At 51.3% G+C, this 19,552-nt stretch overlaps 1 protein-coding gene across 1 annotated transcript in view; it reads left to right on the plus strand.

The window, feature by feature from the left end:
• The window catches only part of MEGF11 (multiple EGF like domains 11), a 355,188-nt gene that overhangs the window by 308,588 nt on the left and 27,048 nt on the right, over nt 1–19,552 (plus strand). The window contains exons 11-13 of the mRNA XM_039218658.1: nt 14,638–14,758; nt 15,749–15,912; nt 16,977–17,079. Of these exons, the coding sequence (XP_039074589.1) occupies nt 14,638–14,758; nt 15,749–15,912; nt 16,977–17,079 (388 nt within the window). The remainder of the gene's footprint in view (nt 1–14,637; nt 14,759–15,748; nt 15,913–16,976; nt 17,080–19,552) is intronic.

Raw genomic sequence — 19,552 nt, forward strand, 5'->3', positions numbered from 1 at the left:
CCTCGTTACTGGGATCTGGAGCTGGGGCTTTGGTCCATGTCTGGAGCCTGGAGCTCTCTCCATGAAGCAGAAGAGGGTGTTGGAGCTGAAGCGTCCATGCTTTGAGCATCCCCAGTTTCATTTTCCTCCAAGTCTCTGGTGTTGCTGGAGTGTCTGCCTCTGCCAGCTCCCAGGCCTGGCCACAAGTCAGGGTTGCTGTCCGGGAAGGTCTGGAGGGAGCAGACAAGCAAGTGGGGTGTGAAGGCTCACATGTGGAGCTCTGAGTGACCATGGCAGGCCCTAGGCCAGGCCCCCTGCTCTTTGTCAATGAACATAATCCTCACGATGACCCTGTAGGTACAGGCTATCAGTATCCCCACTTTGCAGATGAGGAAACCGAGGCTCAGAGAGGTGAAGTCACCTTCCCTCGTTGGTGAGTGGCCACCAGGAGCTGAGCCTTTTAGCTGTGTGAACCCAGAGCCTGCACTTTGAGCCACAAACAAAAACAGTTTGGAGAGAAGAGGGCTGTGGATCTGTGGTAAATAAGCAACTTGGAGACTCCCTCAGGCCTTTTCCTAGGAAAGGGGGACAGCCCCTGGCAACCTCATTGCTGGTGCCCTCCCTCGCTTTGTCCTTGAGGGGAGGTAGGCTGGGAGCCTCAGTCTCTTTCCCTTCCTCTGGGGCAGCCCTTCCCGGCTTACCAGCCGCCTCACACCTGGGCTTGTTAGTCCCACAGCCCCACTATGAGGAAAGCAGGGTGAGAATTCTTAGGGCTATTGCACAGAAGAGGAAACCAAAGTTCAGAGTGGTTACAAGTCTGGTCCAGGGTGACACGACTTGTAAGACACTGAGCTGGACCCAAGGTTTGGAGACCACACTCGCCTCAGGACAGCTGTGCATGGAGGGGAGGTCAGTGCAGAGGAGAAGGCCAGCCGGATGCCCACCTGGGCTCCGACCCTGGCTCTGCTGCCACCTCACTATTAAACCAAGTTGCTTCACCTGTCTGTGCCCTCACTTCATCTCCTACAAAGATAGGTGTTCCCTGTTTCCTGGGGCTGCTGGCAAGCTGAGAGGAAACACTTCTGGGAAGGACTGGAAGAAGTGCCAGGATGTGTGCCCCCGGAGCCATGAGGGGGAGCAGTGGGCAGACTGACTCCCTCACCAGGCTTGCCGGTCTGGAACAAAGGGAGAACCCCCTCCCCTCCCTCCTGCTACTCCTGCCCTCTGCTCCAAGACCCCACCCAACCTGACCCCTCCCCTGCCACCTCCCCACTTAGTCATTAGCACCAATAATCTCATCTGCAGAAGAAATTATGCACCCCAGGAGGGAAAGGGGTTCCTGCCAGAAGATGTGATTATGTCTGGAAAATGAAAGATGTTGCAGAAAAAGGTCATGAATAAATTACTTCAAGGCGGAGCTGATAGGAAACTAGCAACGGGGGTAAATGCAAAAACAAAGACTCCTAAGTTGTCTCCAAAAACACTACTAGATGATTGTTCTCACCTCTCCTGAGAGGTCCCAGGAGGGGTGCTCATTCCTGAGACAGGCATGGGGAAGCTGGGCAGGGGCACCCCAGCCTTCAGGCCCAGATGGCCTGGATGAGCAGAGGTGGAGGGAATGTGAGGGGAGAGAGTGGGAGCAGAGCAGGTGGGGGAGGGGGGGTTGGGTGACATGATGAAATCAATGGGCAAGAGGGAGACACTGCATTCTTGAGCAAGGGGCGTGACAAAAACAATGTGGCAGTTGACCTCCGCGGTACCCTGTGTGAGAAGACAGGGACATCAGTGTCTGTGAACGCAGCATATGGTGAGTGCTCAGTAGAAACTGGCTCCTATCACTCCCTGTGGCTCTTCAGACAATGCTTGGCATAGTGAGGAGGGCATGGGCTTTGAGCGCAGGGAACCTGTGTGTGAATCTCGCCAATGTGGCAGTTTATATCCACCTCGTCATACACCTCACTTTGTTCACCTCCCTCAGGGAGTACCTTGCAGGCTGGTAGCGAGGGAAACAGAGTATGAAAGTGGCCCAGAGCAGGTAAATCTGTTCCTTTCCTTACTGTCTGCAGTGGCCTGGGTTCTTATGGACCATGTGTAACAATCAAAATGCCCAAAGCATTTATGGCACTTCCTTGGGGACTGGCACTGTTCTAAGAAGATTATGTGTATTAACTTACTTGATCTTCACACTACCCTTGGAGGAAGGTACGACTACACTCCCCATTTTGCAGATAGGAAGACTGAGATGCAGAGAGGTTAATAGCTTACCCCAAGTTTGTCAGATATACCCCCATTGAAGCTGAAAAAATAAAATGCCTAGGGTTCGGTGTCAGAGATCATGCGTTCTCATCTCATCATCTCACATGTTCTCACAGCCCTGTGGGTGACATGTCACCGCTGCCATTTGGTACACATGGGTGCAGGCTCAGAATGGTTACCCAGCTCTGAGCATCTTGGCCTTCCCCACTATCCAGCCCAGCACTCAGGTGCCCCAGGTAAATGCTGCAGGACAAGCCTCTCCAGCCCTGTCTCTCTCCGGGGCCTCACTCCCCTCTTTTCCATGGCCTGCAGGCCCAAACGGGCTCTGCCCCAACCTGGAAACCATCGGCTCCCTTTCTACTCCATGCTCCCTTCCAATTGGCACCCCTGAGGCCTCTAGGCCTTAAATGGGAATCACCTTCTGGGCCCACGTCATGTGTTGTGAAGCAGTCTTAGAGAAGTTGGCTGAGAAAACCTCAAAGAGCCAGAAAACTCCATAGGGCACCTGCTTTAGAGAGGTGCAGAGACTTATGCAGTTGGGGTAGGAGGAGTGGATGGTGTGGGTAAGCGCAGCCCTCTTCCACCTCCACACCGTTTCTGTGCCCCAGAAAAAGCCTCTTGAGTTTCAACTGCTGGGCTTTCTTTTTTTTTTTTTTTTTTTTTAATGTTTATTTATTTTTGAGAGAGAGCCCTTGAGCGTGCGTGTGCACACACACACACACACACACACACGCAGGAGAGGGGGACAGAGGATGCGAAACAGGCTCTATGCTGACAGCGGAGAGCCCAATACAGGGCTCAAACTCAAAACCATGAGAGCATGACCTCAGCCAAGGTCAGACACTTAACATGCTGAGCCACCCAGGCACCCCTGCTGGGCTTTCTTTGCAATTGGGCCTATAACTGCTTTTCTTTAATGACTGACTCCACAATCCATAAGCAATTGAATTTGCCGGAGTCTGGGTTTTCAACCTCTCTCAACCAGGAAGGAGTGGCCCAGATCCCTGCCTTTGGGAGAGGAAGATTCCTAAAATAGGCTGGAACACTGAGTCACTTAGCTGCTGTGGGACCCACCTTTGTCTTTAGGCCAGTTTGAAGCCTGGCACTTGAGGTCTTGCTGGCTGGGCAGGTCTGACCTCCAGGTCAGGCCTGACCTACCCGCCACCCCTCAGCCCCAGTGCTCTAGCAGATCTCAACAGATTGCCTTGCCCTGGAGACCCATTCAGCCATGCACAGCCCTGCCACCGCACCTCTGTCCAATCTGCTACTTACCCGGATGCCCTTGCTGCCTATCCTTCTGGCCAAACCCGGCCTGTGCAGGATCCAGCCTCGGCTGGCTTTCCACCTCTTACTATAGCCTCCTTGCTCTCTTCCCACCGGGACATAACCACTCCATAGTGCACTGGCACGCCCGCTCTGGTGGCGCAATGTGAATGTTTCTGTAGTCTCCACTAGACAGCCGCTGGGGTGGGGGGCATGTCTGTCTGATTCATCCCCATGTCTCTGCCCTTCCTTCCTAACCCTGGCCCCTCCCAGGCCTGGCACAGTCTTCTGGCCTGTTGATTGAATAAATGCATGCATCCCCTAGGGACGCCAGGGTAGCTCAGTCAGTTAAGTGCCGACTTCAGCTCAGGTCATGATTTCACAGTTCATGGGTTCAAGCCCCATGTTTGGCTCTGTTCTGACAGCTCAGAGCCTAGAGCCTGCTTCAGTTTCTGCCCCTCCCCTGCTTGCAATCTGTCTCTCTCTCAAAAATAAAAATAAAACCTTAAAAAAAAAAGAAACATCCCCTAAATCATGAATAGTCCTCATTTTACTTGGGCCCTGGTAAGCATCCTCCATCAGAATCTGTAGCACCCTCTGTCTCCCATAATCTGGTTCCCACTTGGGACACTATCACTATATTGAGACTCTAGCTGTGCAGGCCACTGCCCTGGACCCATACCACCCAGCTGCCACCTCAGAGGATCTGGATCCTGTGATACACATGCACACGCCATTCATATATCAGATCCCTCACATGGATCCAGCATGTCCATCCCACACACTCTACACTCAAAGCCACCTGTACAAATCATCCTGGGGGCTCTATGGCCAGGAATGGCCCAAATGTCCAACATGCAGATGCTAAGCTTAAACCACAGCTGCCACACCACTGATACAGAACACACTGACATCAAACTCACACACTGCATGGACCACAAACGGCGGCCCCAAGAATCTACCATCCAAATCAGGACCTGGGATAGCAGATATAAATCCTATCTCTGGCATGTTCTTCAACACATACGAGGCACATGTCCATCTAGTATATGCAGGGCCCACGTGTATCATTCACATGACACGCATCAGGAGTGTACACTCACACACGTGCACACAGGCTCACCAGAAACACTGCAGAACCTCTGAAGTAGGGCGCTGGCCCTCCCGTGCTAGTCTCATCTTATGCCCCTGCCCCATTCTGTGTTCTGCAAACTCTCTCCCCCAAGCTCGTAAAGACTCTCCTTGATGCCCCACAATAGGCTCTTCCGGCAGTTCAGAAGCAGTGTTTCCCTGGCACTTTCTAACACCACTGAGGAAATCAAGAAATCTAATGCAGAGTGATTGGGGCCATATGCCGTCAGGGCTTGTCCAGGGACTCTTGAAGCTTTGGGCCCAGTCTTTGCAGGGAAGCCTTGTCCTGTTCTCAGAAGGCCTGCAAGGGAGGCCCTGATCCTCTGTGGCTGGAGTCATCCCCACCCCCAGACCCTCAGGGAGCACAGGACACAGGAGGAGGAGCAGGGAGAGGGAGATGAGGCCCAGAGCAAGAAAGCAAAACCGTCTTAGGAAGCGAGGCCTTCCAACTGAGGGCTGAGGCCCACCACACACACCATGTGGACAGCATGCTCAGCCACCGGCAGTGCTGCCTCCATCATCACCGTACCCAGCACTGTCTCTTTCGGAGGATATGTGCTATTTGACGGGTGTCGCCTCAGTCTCCAGGCTCGCTCTCGCTCACGTGGCCTGTTCTTCTCTGTCATTCCACCATCTTAGCTTTATTTCTCCATGCTTTAAAGACTTTGGGGCTTCAAGAGTCTCGTGACAAGATACAAATGCTTGCCCACCAGAAGTTCCTAGGAGCCATCAGCATACATTTAATAACAGATGTGTAGGAAGGCACTGGCACGCAGTAGGTGCTCAGGATATTTGGGTCCCCAGCATCACCAGCCTGTCTGCAGCCAAGGTGCCCAGGTTACGGGGAGAGCTTGGTCTGTGGGGTCTGTCAGCCCCTTTCCCACAGTGAGTTAGGGAAGGTTGACCCCTCCAGCCTTGGTTTGGCCTCTCTCTAGGGTGGTTTTCTCTCTAAGAACCTAATTCCTTCCTTGCAGGGCTATTTTAAGAAGAGAAGGGAACAGAGGACAGTAAGTACCTGCCATAGGCAGTCTGTCCTGAGCCAGTGGGTCAGCCCTGTTGGTAGGGGTGCAGGGATGTGGACAGGGGTGAGGACCAGAGTCCTGCCCACACCTGCTCCCCCTCTCCCGGGGCCGCACACTGTGCATGCAAGAACTCTACAGGGCTCTTAGACTTGGGAGTCACCTGGCAAGATCCAAAGACCTCTCGTGAGTGCTCTGTGAGCCCTTATCAGCCAGTGATGCCTTCTCTGAGCTCAGAAGAGATTCTCCAGGAGGAACTGGTTGGAGAATGGGCGGGAACTTACGGATAGGACAAGGACAGCAATGCAGACCACAAGAGAAACGTTTTTTTTTTTTTTAACCAAGACAGCAGTTGAGGACCCCCTGGTCTTGTAGCCAGTAAGTGGCATGGCTTTAACGTGAGCCCGAATGTTCTTCCTTGACCACACCCACTGCCTCTCAGGTCTCTCTGATATATCTTGGTGTCTGTTTGGGGACTATAGAAGGTATCTGTGCTTTTCCAGGGAAGACTTGTGAGGGGTCTGAGTTATATAGCACATTAGTGCAGATTAGAAAAAAGCATCCCTTTCTCAAAACATTTTACTGACATCTGCCAGAAAATTGTTGTAATATATACCCAAACTGTGATGATTGTCCTGTGAGTGGTACCTCTAGAGTTGTGTAGTGCATAGCCTGCACAGCTGTACTGAGCAGCCTCGGGTCACTGACAGCCAACTCATTTTGGACAGACATAGGGCTTCCAGTCCTAACCTTCAGCCCTTTTCCACCCATCCCCCTTGGGAGCCAGGCACAATGACCCTGGGCATCACCTCATCGGTATGGGAAGGCAGGGATGGGAATGGATGTGATATGTGACCTCCATCCCTCTCTCCCTCTCATCTCTTGACCCTCTGCTTCTCATGCTTATGCAGTGTCTTTTCCCCAACATGCATCCACTGTCAGTTGCTGCTTTATCAGTGACACACTAATTAGGTCCAGTGAGGTTTGCTCTGCATTGGAGAGTCCTCTGTGGTTGGTGTTTGGTCCAAGCCATTCTCTCTGCCTTGTTGGCCATGTATCATTCTTTCTCCCCGGAAAATTATAAATGAGGCTCCCTATCTGGGAGTCCCACTGCCTGAGCCTTGTAGCTGGGGTTGATGACAACTGAGAAGGGTGGGCAGGGGGAGAGCCAGCAGCCCAAGGGCTGGCACTCTGCTTGGCAAATGCGGACACCTGCCTGGCAGGGGGCCTTGTAAAGAATAACTTATACTCCACATGTGTGCTACTGGTATTGACGTGATATTAGACACCCAGATCAGCCTGCATCGGTGGCCATGAACCTCTAGAGGTAGCAGGGGGCAGGGATGGGAAGCAACAGAAACAACTAGAAGATCGGGGAAGCCACTAAAGGCTGCCTGCAGAACGTCGTGGGGATGTAGGAAGGGGACTAGCCTCCATCCGTCTCATGCCACAGCCTCACCCCATGCATTACCCCACGCCAGCCACTAGAGGGTAAATTCCACGAGGGTAAGGACAAGTTCTGTTCCACTCATGGTGTGTCCCCCAGCCTAGCACAGTGTCCAACATATGCTTGTGCTTGAAAACCATTACTGGAATGACTGAACTAAGTCAGTACATGTGCACTGAGCACCGAGTGTGGGCGAGGCTCTGTGTTTGGCTGGGGCCGTAGGGATGAATAAAACAGACCCAGTCCCTACCGTCATGAAACTTACAATCCAGTAAATGAGAGCTGGGGTCCTTTAAAATTCATTACAATTGCAGCTAGTGCCACAAAGGAGCAGGTGACAGTGACCCCTGTTCTGAAGTAGGAGGGCAGGGGGAGGTTCAAGAATATGGTGGAGGCTGCATAGGACCTTAGGTCACATCTAGTCCAGTGTCATCATTGATGAGACCCAGGGCATGTAAAGGTGCCTGGCCTGTGTAGTAGATGTTTGGCAAAGTTCTGTGGACTGGACAGATGGATGAATGAGGCCACATCGCCATGAGCCAGTGCTTTTGCCTTACTTCAATCCTTGCATTCTGACCCTAAATGCAGAACCCTCTCTTACCTAAACCATCTGTACCTCTCCAATGAGAAGACATGTGGATCAGAGTGGCTTCCCTGACTGGCTCTCCCAGAGTCCTCTCTGCTGAGCTCCCATAGGTTGGAGAATATACACACCACCCTGGCCTGGATCTGGAGAGCCCAGCTCCACTCTGTTTACACTGCAGCCTACCCACAGAACATATTTAAAGGGACCCAGAGATGAACCTGCAACATCGCCTCCCTCTTTTGTGGGAGGCAAAGTCAACCATTTTCCATCCCCCTCCTCCTCTCTCTCCAAAAAATACTCATTAACCTCTGGCCCATTGCAAGGAAAGCGGATGAGCCACACAAGAAGCCCAGCTGCTGATTAATTTTCCCGAACAGGGCCAAACTACAAAGCAGCATATTGCAGGGGAGAAAATTCAATAAGAAGCATTTGAAACAAAGTTAATAGAACATATAACTCATTACCCACCGGGGTCTGGGCCTGTGCCGCCACGTTGTGCAAGGAGGCAGGTGGAAGGTGTAGGGGAGATTTGCATCTCTTTAGCAGGACCAGCTCCAGGAGTTCCATTCCATTGGTAGCTCTTTGAAATCAAGTTCAAGATGTTAATAGCCAATGCTGCATCTATAATTAACAGGCCCTTGGATGAGAGGTGTTCACATCCATCATCCATTCACAGAGTGGAGCCGCTGAGCAGGGCTGGCAGGCTTCACCCAGCGGAAGTTGGAACCTTAGGGGGCTTGTCCCTGTGGGCGATGGAAGGTTCCCTTTCCAGGACTGGGGGTGTGAACAGTGTGGAGGGGAGATGGGATAGATAAGAATGCAAGAATACTCAGGCATCAATTTCCAGGTGCTGAGAAAGGCTCAGAGCATCTGGGCCTCAGTAGGCAGCCCTTCCTCAAGGTCAGGGCCATGTCTTCTGGATGCTCTGTGCTTTGGTGGTGAGTGTGCTGTCTGTATGAGCAGGGGCAGCGTAGGCTCTCCCCAGAGTTTCACCACAGCTAGGCTGTTAGCATCCTGTGCTTCAAATGGGCGCCAAGAGATTCAAGTTCAAAACCCATCCCTGCCTCTCATTGGCTGTATGGCCTTGGGCAAGTCATGTTCCCTCTCTTGGCCTCAGTTTCTTTACCTATTAAATGAGGCAGCTGTACCAGATGATTCCCAGAATCCTTCCAACTCTGATACGCTGGGCTATCTCCCCATTGTTATGAATGGTGTGTGGTCAGGCCCAGACCATGCGTGAGCAGAGTAGGTGGCCACCAGCTGGTGTGATTCTTAGAGCCCCAGGAGGACTCCCCAGCCCTGGGGCTCCATCCCTACCATTCCTCCGTCCTTTGGGCCAAGACCCCTATTGCAGGCAAGAAAATGTTCAGAGAGACAGAGCTAAAGGGCCCTTAGAGACAACCCAGCCAGTGGTTCCCAGCTAGATGCTTGAAAAGGCTGCAGCAGGTTGCCAAGAGAGGTTTTGAACATTTCACAGAGCCCACAGGCAGTATTCCATTACCTGTGATGAAGCTAACTAAAACACCAAGGCTTTTCTTTTGCTTTTAATTAGAATTAAATTAACTCTATGTGATAGCTCAGGTTAGCGTGTACTCATCAGAAGCTCTGATTGGTTGCAGGTGACATCACTGGAATTTCTAGGTCATGGTTGGTGGACAAGATGCTGCCACCAGAGTCACGTGGCATGTGGTCACTGGCCAAACTCCACCTGCTCAGTACGTGACTGGCCTTAGACACCAGCACAGAGTATCAGCAGTGCCTTTCAACTGAAGGGGCTTTGTAGGGGGAGGATATTCAAAGGTCCTTGGTGACAGGAAGTTGGGGAGATGGATTGATTTGAATAACAACATAAAATTGATAGGGAAACCAAGACCTATGTATTACCCAGCATGAAAGTGAGTCCATCAGAAGAGGACACTGTCTTTGGCAGTAAGAGATGTGCTGGATAGAGGTCTTGGGAAGCAGCATCAGTACAGGGCCTTAGGATGCTCTTGATGAAAGAGTGAGGGTACAAATGCTAAGCTATGTGAGGCATGCGAGATGCCAGAGGTGGTCTCCTCATCTTCACTGCTGAGGTGAGCTCACTAGCCTGGTCCCTTGTCCTGCCCTTTTCCCCAGAGTGTGAAAAGATCAACAGAAGTAGATTCAGGAGTGGTCTAGGCCAGGCACTGGACTGCGGGACAGGGAGCAGAGAGAGAGGATGTAGTCTAGCAGCTCGTCCCCTGAGGAGCATTGGCCTACACATCTCAGCTCTGCCTCATGGCCTCTGGCTTACAGTCTGCTTTTCATGAGAGCCCTGGGTTTGACCATCTCCACCATCCTGTTCAGCTCAGAGGGTCTTGATCCCTAAGTGGGTGCGCTGGAGGCCAACAGGGTAATTTCCCAGCTGCTCTTCTCACCCTCAGCCTGGCTGGGCAGTGTTTGGGCAGGGAGTGGCAGGGTATGGCTTAGAACCATAGACCAGGGTCTGGTGTGGCTTCCCCTTTTTCACAAGAGCCCCCAGAAAAGGCCAGTATCAGCGTGGTAGCACAGGACCCAGCCTTAGACCAGATAATATTTGCTTCATGTGTGTGATGGGAGCCACAGAACCTGGGCCCACCAGGTCCCCTCACTCATTTGTTCAACACAATAAATACCTGTACTCTGTGCCAGGTGCTGAGCTATAGACACTGGGGCAGCCCAGACAGACAAGATCCCTCTTCTCATGAAACTTTCAGTCTCACTGGGAGAGCAGACAGCAAATAAGTGGACAGATAAACACATCTGAATGCAGGCAAGAGTGTGCCTGTGTGGACACTGCCTGGGAGTTACCCAAAGGCAGAGACTGGGTCTCAGCATGCTGGAGGCCTCTGGAGCCCACTGCTGGGCTGACTCACAGTTGTCCCCATGCAGCAAACATTTGTTGAATTGCCTGGCATGAGAGAGAAAGCATATGGGAGGTGCCCAGTCCTTCTGGTTGTCCACAGTACAAGCCAGCGTGTACACACAAACATCTCATTTCAGTTAAACAACATTTATTGAGGGCTCATTATGTACCAACAGGCTCTCAAGCTCTGAGAATCTAGACATGAATAAAATCAGATCCCTGTCTCCCTGAGCTCACAGCCCAGGACAGAGGCAGGCACACGAGCCAACTGGGACCCTCCAGTATGCTCAGATGGTGGTGGTTGTGTAGGTACCCATTCCCACTAGAGCAAGACTGGGGACGGAACACAGCCAGAGGGGAAGATGAGGAAGGCGTCACAGATTTCTACCCAAACCCACCCAGGCAGGTAAGCAGATACCCCTAGTCATACACACACACACACACACACACACTCACTCACTCACTCACTCACTCACACTCACACACTCATAGGTGGATACACTGATTACCTAAGCACATATAGACACAAATACTGAGACTTGCCTCACAGGCCATCATGATTAAAGCCCGTTATTGGTCCCCCAATGTGGGGAGGTGTGTGGTTGAGAGAATGGCCTGTGTGTTGGGAGTCGCTACCTGGGGCACCTTGGGAATCACCCCACCTTAGCCAGCCCCACCCCCTCCTGGAGGTATGCAGGGCTGTTAGGCTAAATCTGAGAAATTAGGCTGATGACTGGCTTGCAGTAAATGTCAATCACCAGAGACAGCCAGTCAGCTCTAGAGCAGGCCTGGCACTCAGATCAGTGGCCAGAAGTAGGGAACTGGACAAAAAGTTTAGTATTTGTGCTTCTGGAGGAGTTGGAGCCAAGTGGGGGTCAGGACTGCAGGGTGGAAGGAGGGGAGTGCTCCGAGTTAGCTATACCAGGCTCACATCCCTTCAGTGCAGAACTCTGCACTTTAGAAACTGCTCACTTCCCTGTTCTAACTTTTTGCTGTTAGGAGCTAACAAATGGAAAGTGTTGGGAGGAGTTCCTGGCACAGTAGCCCCTCAGTGAGAGGTCATTCTGTCCCCCCAGACCATGCCCCTGGTGTGTCTGATAAAATTTCTGGCCTGTTCCATCCATGAGGAGGAGAACTGGGGAACTAGCCTACGGGAGGAGGGAGAAGGTGAACCTGGGGGCATCAAGTCAGGATTCCCGCGTGCTGCCATTCCCCCGTCCCCCTCGTGCCCCCCCCCCACCCCGCGCCCCATGAGCACCAACCTTCCTTTACTGCACAGGGTCCAGCATTGTTCACTGAGCAAGAGATGGATCCCTTTTCCACAGCCGCCTTCTGCCAAAACCTTGGAAGGTTTTGTGTATGCTTTCCATAAGAGATTTCTTTGCAGTAATAATGGCTTTTATGGTGCTTTCTACCTGCCAGGCACTATTCTAATTCACATGTAACTAATTTGATCCTCTTGACAATAGTATGAGGTAGGGACATTATTTCTCCCATTTTACAGATGCAGGAACGGAGTCCCAGAGTGGTTTAACAAATTGTGCGAGGTCACACAGTGAGTGGTGGAAAGAGGATGGCGCCAGAGTCCATTCTCTACCTGCTGGGCTCCACCACCTCTCTAGAAGGAAGATCTGATTCTTCCTCCTCCCTCCCTGCCTTCTCCTTCATCCTCACTAATACACTGAGGGGCCCAGGATAAGTCACTGATCCTCTCTGAGTCTCCATTTCCTTCTCTGGGAAGAGGAAAGTCCTCTCAGCCTGGCGACCTCAAGCGGTCAGTATCCCTGCATGGGTTTCACTGTGAGAAAATGGGTGCCCTGGTGCTGCCTTCTGGGGAGCAGACATTTCAAGCTGAGCATTCTGTATCTTGCCCCCTGGAGTAGGGCCAGGATGGAGAGTCCTCTCAGAGCCCCATCAGCAGACCCACAGCTGGGCTCACAGGCCCCTGGAGGCCTCCTGGGAGGACTGGGCCTGGGGACACGAATGAGGATACCAGGAGACAAACCTCTCTCCCTTAAAGGAAATTCATGCAGAGAAACTCATAAGCAGAGCATGAGGTTTGCACACGGGCCAAGGCCCTCAGAGCTTAAATATATTTCTAGGGGCTGTTTATAGACATGGAAAATTAAGTTTTCTGGGTAACGGGAGTGCTGCAGACTCCAGCTGGTCAGGGCCTGCCAGGGACTGGCAGGGGAAAGTGTGGGAACCATGGAGCCTTCTGGTGAAGGACCTCTAGTGGGCTCAGAGCAGACAGCCCCAAAGTGGGCTACTGAGTGTGAAAGGCATGTCCTGGAGGGCTCAGGGAAGAAAGGCCAAACCCCCTTACCTGGCATTCAAGGCTCCCAGCTCCTCTTTAAATAAGCCCCTCGCCTTGCCCTACACAAACTCCTCCTCCAGTTACCCCTAGAACATTCTCAGCTCTCACACTCCTCCGCAGTCTTGTCCACACTCTTTCTGCCTGGATTGCCTTTACCTGGCTCTTCTCTGGCAAATTGAATGCTCTCACCCCTCAAGGCCTGTGAAGTCCCCATTCCTGGCCCCCACGCCCTGTCCTGCAGCTTGCCCCTACTCTGAACCCTTCACTGGAATGAAGAGCCCACCCACGGAGGCCCAGTGTAGTGGAAGCTGTAGTAAGCCCCTCACATTCAGCTTTCAGGGCTGAGGCACCCCTTCTCCCCCAGCTTAAGAAACAGTGGCTCCTGGCTGCATCCCTCTCCAGAAACTGCCTTCAGTCAGAGGATGACTATGAAAGCATGCTTCCTTCCCCAGAGCAGTGGGTATCCAGTGCTGGGTGGGGGCTGAACAGGCTCTCCTTCCCCTTCCCCTGCTTGGACATCTCCAAAGGCCATCTGAGTTCCAGAGCTTCCTGGCAGATCAGCAGAGATCAGTGTTGACTGCAATTCAGTGCCGCTTCTCCCTCTACCCAGTCCTGCTTCCCTTACCCCTCATGGGGGCCCTTCTCAAAAGAGCTCGCTAATCTCCATCTTGGAGAATGCGTTCTGGGGAAGCCAGTTTATGACACCCAGTAACAGAATGGTTAAGCAGCCAGCCCGGGCTCAAATAGAGATCAGCTGTTCTTAGCGCCATGACCTGGGCCGAGTTAACTTTTCCATGCGATTGCTTTATCTATAAAACAGGAATGATGCTGAGGCAATAAATAGTCTCCTGTAAGTCTTGAGAAGATTAAAGGAGAGGATGTACGCATGAGCCTGATACTGAGAAAGTGCCCAGTAAACATGGACTATTACTGTCAATATTTAACTTCTCTGAGGTTCAGGTAAATGGGGATTAGAGTACTATTATCTGTGTCATGGGGTTCTTGGTGAGAATCAAATAATATTAAAAGGCAAAGGGTTCAATTCCATGCTGCTGTGACCTAAACCAGACTCAGGGGTCAAGTTCCATGGGGGCTTTGCCCATCTGGAGCTGTAGTCTGGGAGCTTGACCCCACCCCTAACAAGTAACAATCACTGTATTAGTTACCTATCACCACTGTAACAAATAACCACACATTTAGTGGCTGAAGGCAACAACAGATTTATTATCTTACAGCTTTGTAGGTCAGGTGTGGGTCTCATTGGATTAAAGTCAAGATCTGTAGTCTGTGTTCGTTTCTGGAGGTTCTAGGGGAGAATCTGCTTCTTGCTCATTCGGGAAAGTTGGCAGAATTCAGTTCCTAGGGTTGCAGGACAGAGGTCCCCATTTTCTTGCTGGCTCTAAAATGAGGGTTGATCCTATCTTCCGGAGGCCACCGGATTCCTTGGCTGTGTTCCCTTTCCTCCATCTTCAAGGCAACAGGCAGGTAGAGGAGTTCTTACTGCTTATCTCTCTGATCTTCTTTAGTCATCTTCCACTTTTAAGGTCTCATGTGATTCATTGGGTCCACCTGCATAATCTAGAATACTCTCCTTTCCTCAAGGTCCTTAATCACATCCACAAAGTCCCTTTTGCCAGGTAAAGTAGCATTCACAGTTTCCAGGGATTAGAACATGAACGTCTTTTATGGGGGCAGGAGGGGAGGGCATTATTCTCCCTACCACAACCCCCGAGCCTGGGACAACTCTCCACAATTTACCTCCTCCTCTTTCAGGGAGAGGTGTGTGCAGTTCCATGTGCCGCAGGGACCTACGGCCCCAACTGCTCGTCCGTCTGTACCTGTAACAATGGTGGCACCTGCTCCCCCGTGGATGGCTCCTGCACCTGCAAGGAAGGTGATGTGCCTTCTTTTCCAGTCCCACCCCCTCAGATGTGCCCACTGCCTGGGTTGGCTGCCAAGCTGAGGAGTCTGAGCTGTTCCTGCCCCATTCACCAACATGCAGGCTCAGGGAGTTTATATATCAGGTTCTAGCCAAGGAAACCCATGTCAGGGACTTCAATAGCAAGAATTTAATAGAGGGGATTAGTTACAGGGTGTTGGAATTGCTGGGGGAGCATAGGAAGGAAGGAAGGCCGACCAGAGATTAGAAGCTGGGAGAGGAGTTTCCACCACTCCTGGAGGGGAGGGACAGATGGAGGAAGTGGAATTCCAGAGCATTGGAGTGAGAGCCACCTGGTGGGAGCTGGGGCATGGATAGAGGGGTTGCATAATAGTGCTGGAGCACAGGGGAGGCCCAGCCACCATCAGAGGCCCCACCTGCAATAGAGAAAGGGGAGAAAGTACTTGGCGTCTCTCCTCCCCCACTGCAGTCTATGGGCCAGGTCACCCACTGTGAAGCCCATCTAGGAGCCAGCTGAGGGAGAAGCTGGGATATGCAACAGCAGGGATCAGGCCCCTGTGACACAGATCAGAGCAGGGACGGAGAGAAACAGATCTGAGGGCAAGCAGGCCAGTGACCAGCCTCAGAGTGGGAAACCATCTTGTCCTGCAAACAAAGGACCCTAAAATAAGGTGCCAGATTCCACCCTGGGCAGAGATAGCCCTCCCCATGTCAGCTGGTTCCCTGTCCCAGGGAGGGGTGGGTGGGGCGGATCATGCACCTAGAGTAAGAGCAGTGAGAACCAGGAGGTGGGAGACCTGGGTTCTAGCCCCAGCTCTCCTAAGAGCCGTGCTGTGTTTCTGAGCAGACTCCATGTGGACTGTGTGTTCTAACCCAGCGATCAGAGAAACAAAGGTGTAGGTAGCAGGTGCCCAGCTGGGAGAGTGGGCAGAAGGCTGTGCTGGGCCCCGACGGAGCGGTGACAGCCCCTTTCCCTCCCCTTAGGGTGGCAAGGCCTGGACTGCACCCTGCCGTGTCCCAGCGGGACATGGGGCCTGAACTGCAATGAGAGCTGCATGTGTGCCAATGGAGCAGCCTGCAGCCCCACGGATGGCTCCTGTTCCTGTACCCCTGGCTGGCTCGGAGACACCTGTGAACTGCCCTGCCCAGTGAGTGCTTGGGGCAGGGAAGGACCAGGAATGCCCATAGCCCCTCTCTCACCCTTTCCCTGTGGTCCTTCTGTCCACAAAGGTGTGCAGACAAGAGCACTGGACTGGGTGGTGGGACACGTGGGTTCAAGGCTCAGCCCTAGTTCTAACCTTTGTGGCCACTTTGCTACTTTGGGCTGCAGCCCTTTCCTCTAGAAAATGGCAAATCTTTGGCAAGTGTAGTGCTGTGGCACCACTTCCCCCTTGCTGTGCTTGTTTAACATTATTAATTGACTCTGGCACATTTCCCTGAGCCCAAATGCAGCCTCAGAATCCTTCATAACCCACTGCTACAGGACAGGCCTTACTAACCCCTTGGGGTTGCCATTCCTCACTAATTTTATGATCAGGGTATGGGAGGACAAAACCAAGCAGTCTTCAGCAATAACCACCCAGACTTAATCCCTGGATCTGAATCTAATATACAAATAAGTTAGACCAACCACTATGTAATATTGTTGAATGAGACCTACAGTCCTGGGTTCAAATGCTGACTTTGCCACATCTTAACTATGTGACCTTGAACATGTTACTTCGCCTTTCTGACCCTCTTTCTCATCTTTAAATTGTGACTATAATGGAGTCATCCCATAGGTGTGCTGTGATGATTAAGACAAATGAGTGATAGAAGGCTCATGATACCTAATGAGCATGCAACAAATGGTTGGTACCTTCTTGCCTAGAAACAAATAATACATCAGTCATTCTTCACATGGGATCAGTGCATTATGATTTGCAAAGTGCATTCTCATTTACAAGTTTTTGTTAATGAGCATTAACTACAGCCTTTTGAGCTTGACCATCGAGAATCGCACATCTCTATTAATGCAGCTGAAGAATGATTTGTAGTGACCTTGTGGCCATGTCGATCCCCAGTTATAAAGAATGCCCCCACTGAGCCCCGGCCACAGTCTCTCTGCATCCCCATGGGGCAGTGGCTCGATTTTGTCAACAAAATCCAACAGAAGTGTGTGAACCTCTGGGAGTCTAGGTCTGGTCCTTTCTCCCTCCCCTTCTCTCCACAGGATGGCACATTTGGGCTAAACTGCAGTGAGCGTTGTGACTGCAGCCATGCAGACGGCTGTGATCCTGTCACAGGCCACTGCTGCTGCCTGGCCGGATGGACAGGTAACTGCCCCCTGCTTCGCCACCACCCACAGACTGTGAAACTAGGTCCTTGGTGTTTTATTTCTCTTGACTGTTCTCTTTCACTTCTTCTTGCTCCTTACACATGCACCTTTTCCTTATCTTCTCCATTCCATACAGTTCAAGTAAACAAATTATTGAACTTCTGTTATGTGCAGGCTTCATTCTGAAGGTCAGGATACCAGTAAGAAATCAGACAAAGACTAACACATGGGGGTGGGGGGGTAGGTGCTTCATCCGTGTTCACAGAGAGAGGATATGGTAGAGAGAGGGACAGGGACCTTCTGCTTAGCCAGGCTCACACTCCTGGTCCCAAATATATCTGTCAGCCTTCCTTCCAAACATATAGCGAATCTACCCCACTGCCATGATCCTGGTCCTCCAAGCACCATCTCCCAGCTGGCCCTGCCTTGGTCTTCTACGTGCTCTCTCTGGGCCTCCCCTCTTGCCCAGCTGCATCCATGATGCATATGGTGACCACATGAACTTCTCAAAGCACTCATATCAGCACCTGCTCAGAGTACCTCAATGGCTTCTCCTGGCACTTACATAAAATCCAGATTCCTTACAGTGGCTCAGGATCCATACGATCTGGTATCTTCCCTTTTGCCCCCCTCCCATCTCTCACTACACTGCAGCCACCGGGGCCAACCACCCTCCTGACTCCAGGCCTTTGTACACACCTTCTTTCTGCATGGGCCACTCTTTCCTTTTCTCTTCACCTGATAATGGCCTCCCCTGTTACAACAGGCCAAGACCATGTCAGAGCCTATTTTATTAATTCTCATCCTACATTCTTCTTTTTGCCATATTTACCTCAATTGTCACTGAAACCGTATTTGAGTATTTAGTATTTGCCTTCTCAACGAGACCATCAGCTCTCTGCAGGCAGGGCCTTGTTTTCCGCTGTATCCACCACTTGCTCCCCACTGAGAGACAGATGCCATGGTGGTCAAGAACACAGAGCTGGACCCAGACTGCCTGGATTTGCGAACTTGGGCAAGTCCTTTAACCTCCTGGGGTCTGAATTCTCCATCTATAAAATGCAGATAATTATAATCCTCCCAGTTACAGGGTCATTTCAAAGTTTAAATGAGTGAATTCTTGGAAGTGCTAACTGTGCATGGCCCTGTGCTCAATAAATGTAACCCATGAATACAGGAAGTGCTTAATAATGCTCACTTCATGAATGAAGTCAGTTCCAGGGTGGTAGACAGAGGAAAAAATGCAGCGTTGCTGGCAGTGTAGGTCTTCAGATAATAATTCACACCAGATAATAAGTCTGTTGTTGAGCAGAAAGCCAAGCACATCGCTTCCTCTGCGGCATCTCTGACCTGCCCTGCTCCTTGGTACAGAGCAAGGCTTCACCCTAGTTACTGGCACCCCAGATGCCGAGCTGGAGCCAAGTGGAAATCCACTTTAATTTTTCATTGCCTTCATTTCAAGTGAGCTGGTAAGATTTTAATGATATCTAGTGCTTAAAAATTCTGTCTTCGATGGACAACTTTTCAGCAAGGCCTCTGCTGTTCTAAAGCTAATTTCCCCAAATGCGGCCCTGAAGTCATTTCAAAGGAGTGATTGATGTCCTGAGGTTTGTCATGGAAAAGGGGACCAAGGAAGGATAGGAGGGGTGGGGTAGAGGTCCCGGACATGCACTCAGTGAACCCTCCCCATCCACACCTGCCCCAAGGAGTCTGTCCCTGACTTCCCAGCTCCTGGCTTATTGCTCATGCTTTGACTCGGTACCGGTTTTGCTCTGCCCTAAGAAGGTGCATGTCTTCTCCCCTTGCCCGCATAAGCCAGACTTTTTTGGGCAAGTGCCACCCTGTCTAATTCCCCTTGGCCTGTATATAATAGGTATTTATTAAATGTTTATTGAAGTAAGTTGAAAGAAGGTGGGCTACAACCATATATGGTTTCTCCCCTTGAAGGGAAGAAGACCTTCAAGATGATCTACTGTAACCTCCTTAGACTACAGATGAGGAAAGGGAGTTGTCCAAGGTCTCAGGACATTAGTGCCTATAGGATGGGGACACAAGATTGCATTCTAAGAAGGAACCATCTATTCATTCAATTAGCATTTACTGCCTCAAACAATTACCAAGGCCTTAGTTGGCAACTACCATGTACCCAGCACTGTGTCAGGCCTGGCAGTAAATAGCACAATTCAGTAAAGCAATAGTCTCCACGCACCTATTATGCAACTGACACTGTGCTGGGCACTGGAGAAGCAAAGACAACCAAGATGGCGTCCTGTCCACTAGGAGCACCAAATAAGGAGGGTCAGAGTGTCAGTAAGCCATGCTCCCTTCAAATTGCTTCCAGGGGAGACGAGCCTTATGTACGAAACATTCAAATAACAGGCAGGGACAAAGCTGTAGGCCAACTGACTTTCAAATAGAGACTTGAATCCCTGAGTAGACATCTGGGAAGGCTTCCTGGAGGACCCTAAACA

The sequence above is a fragment of the Hyaena hyaena genome, unplaced genomic scaffold (assembly GCF_003009895.1).
Source record: "Hyaena hyaena isolate Hyena2069 unplaced genomic scaffold, ASM300989v1 scaffold_15, whole genome shotgun sequence".
Lineage (NCBI taxonomy): Eukaryota > Metazoa > Chordata > Mammalia > Carnivora > Hyaenidae > Hyaena > Hyaena hyaena.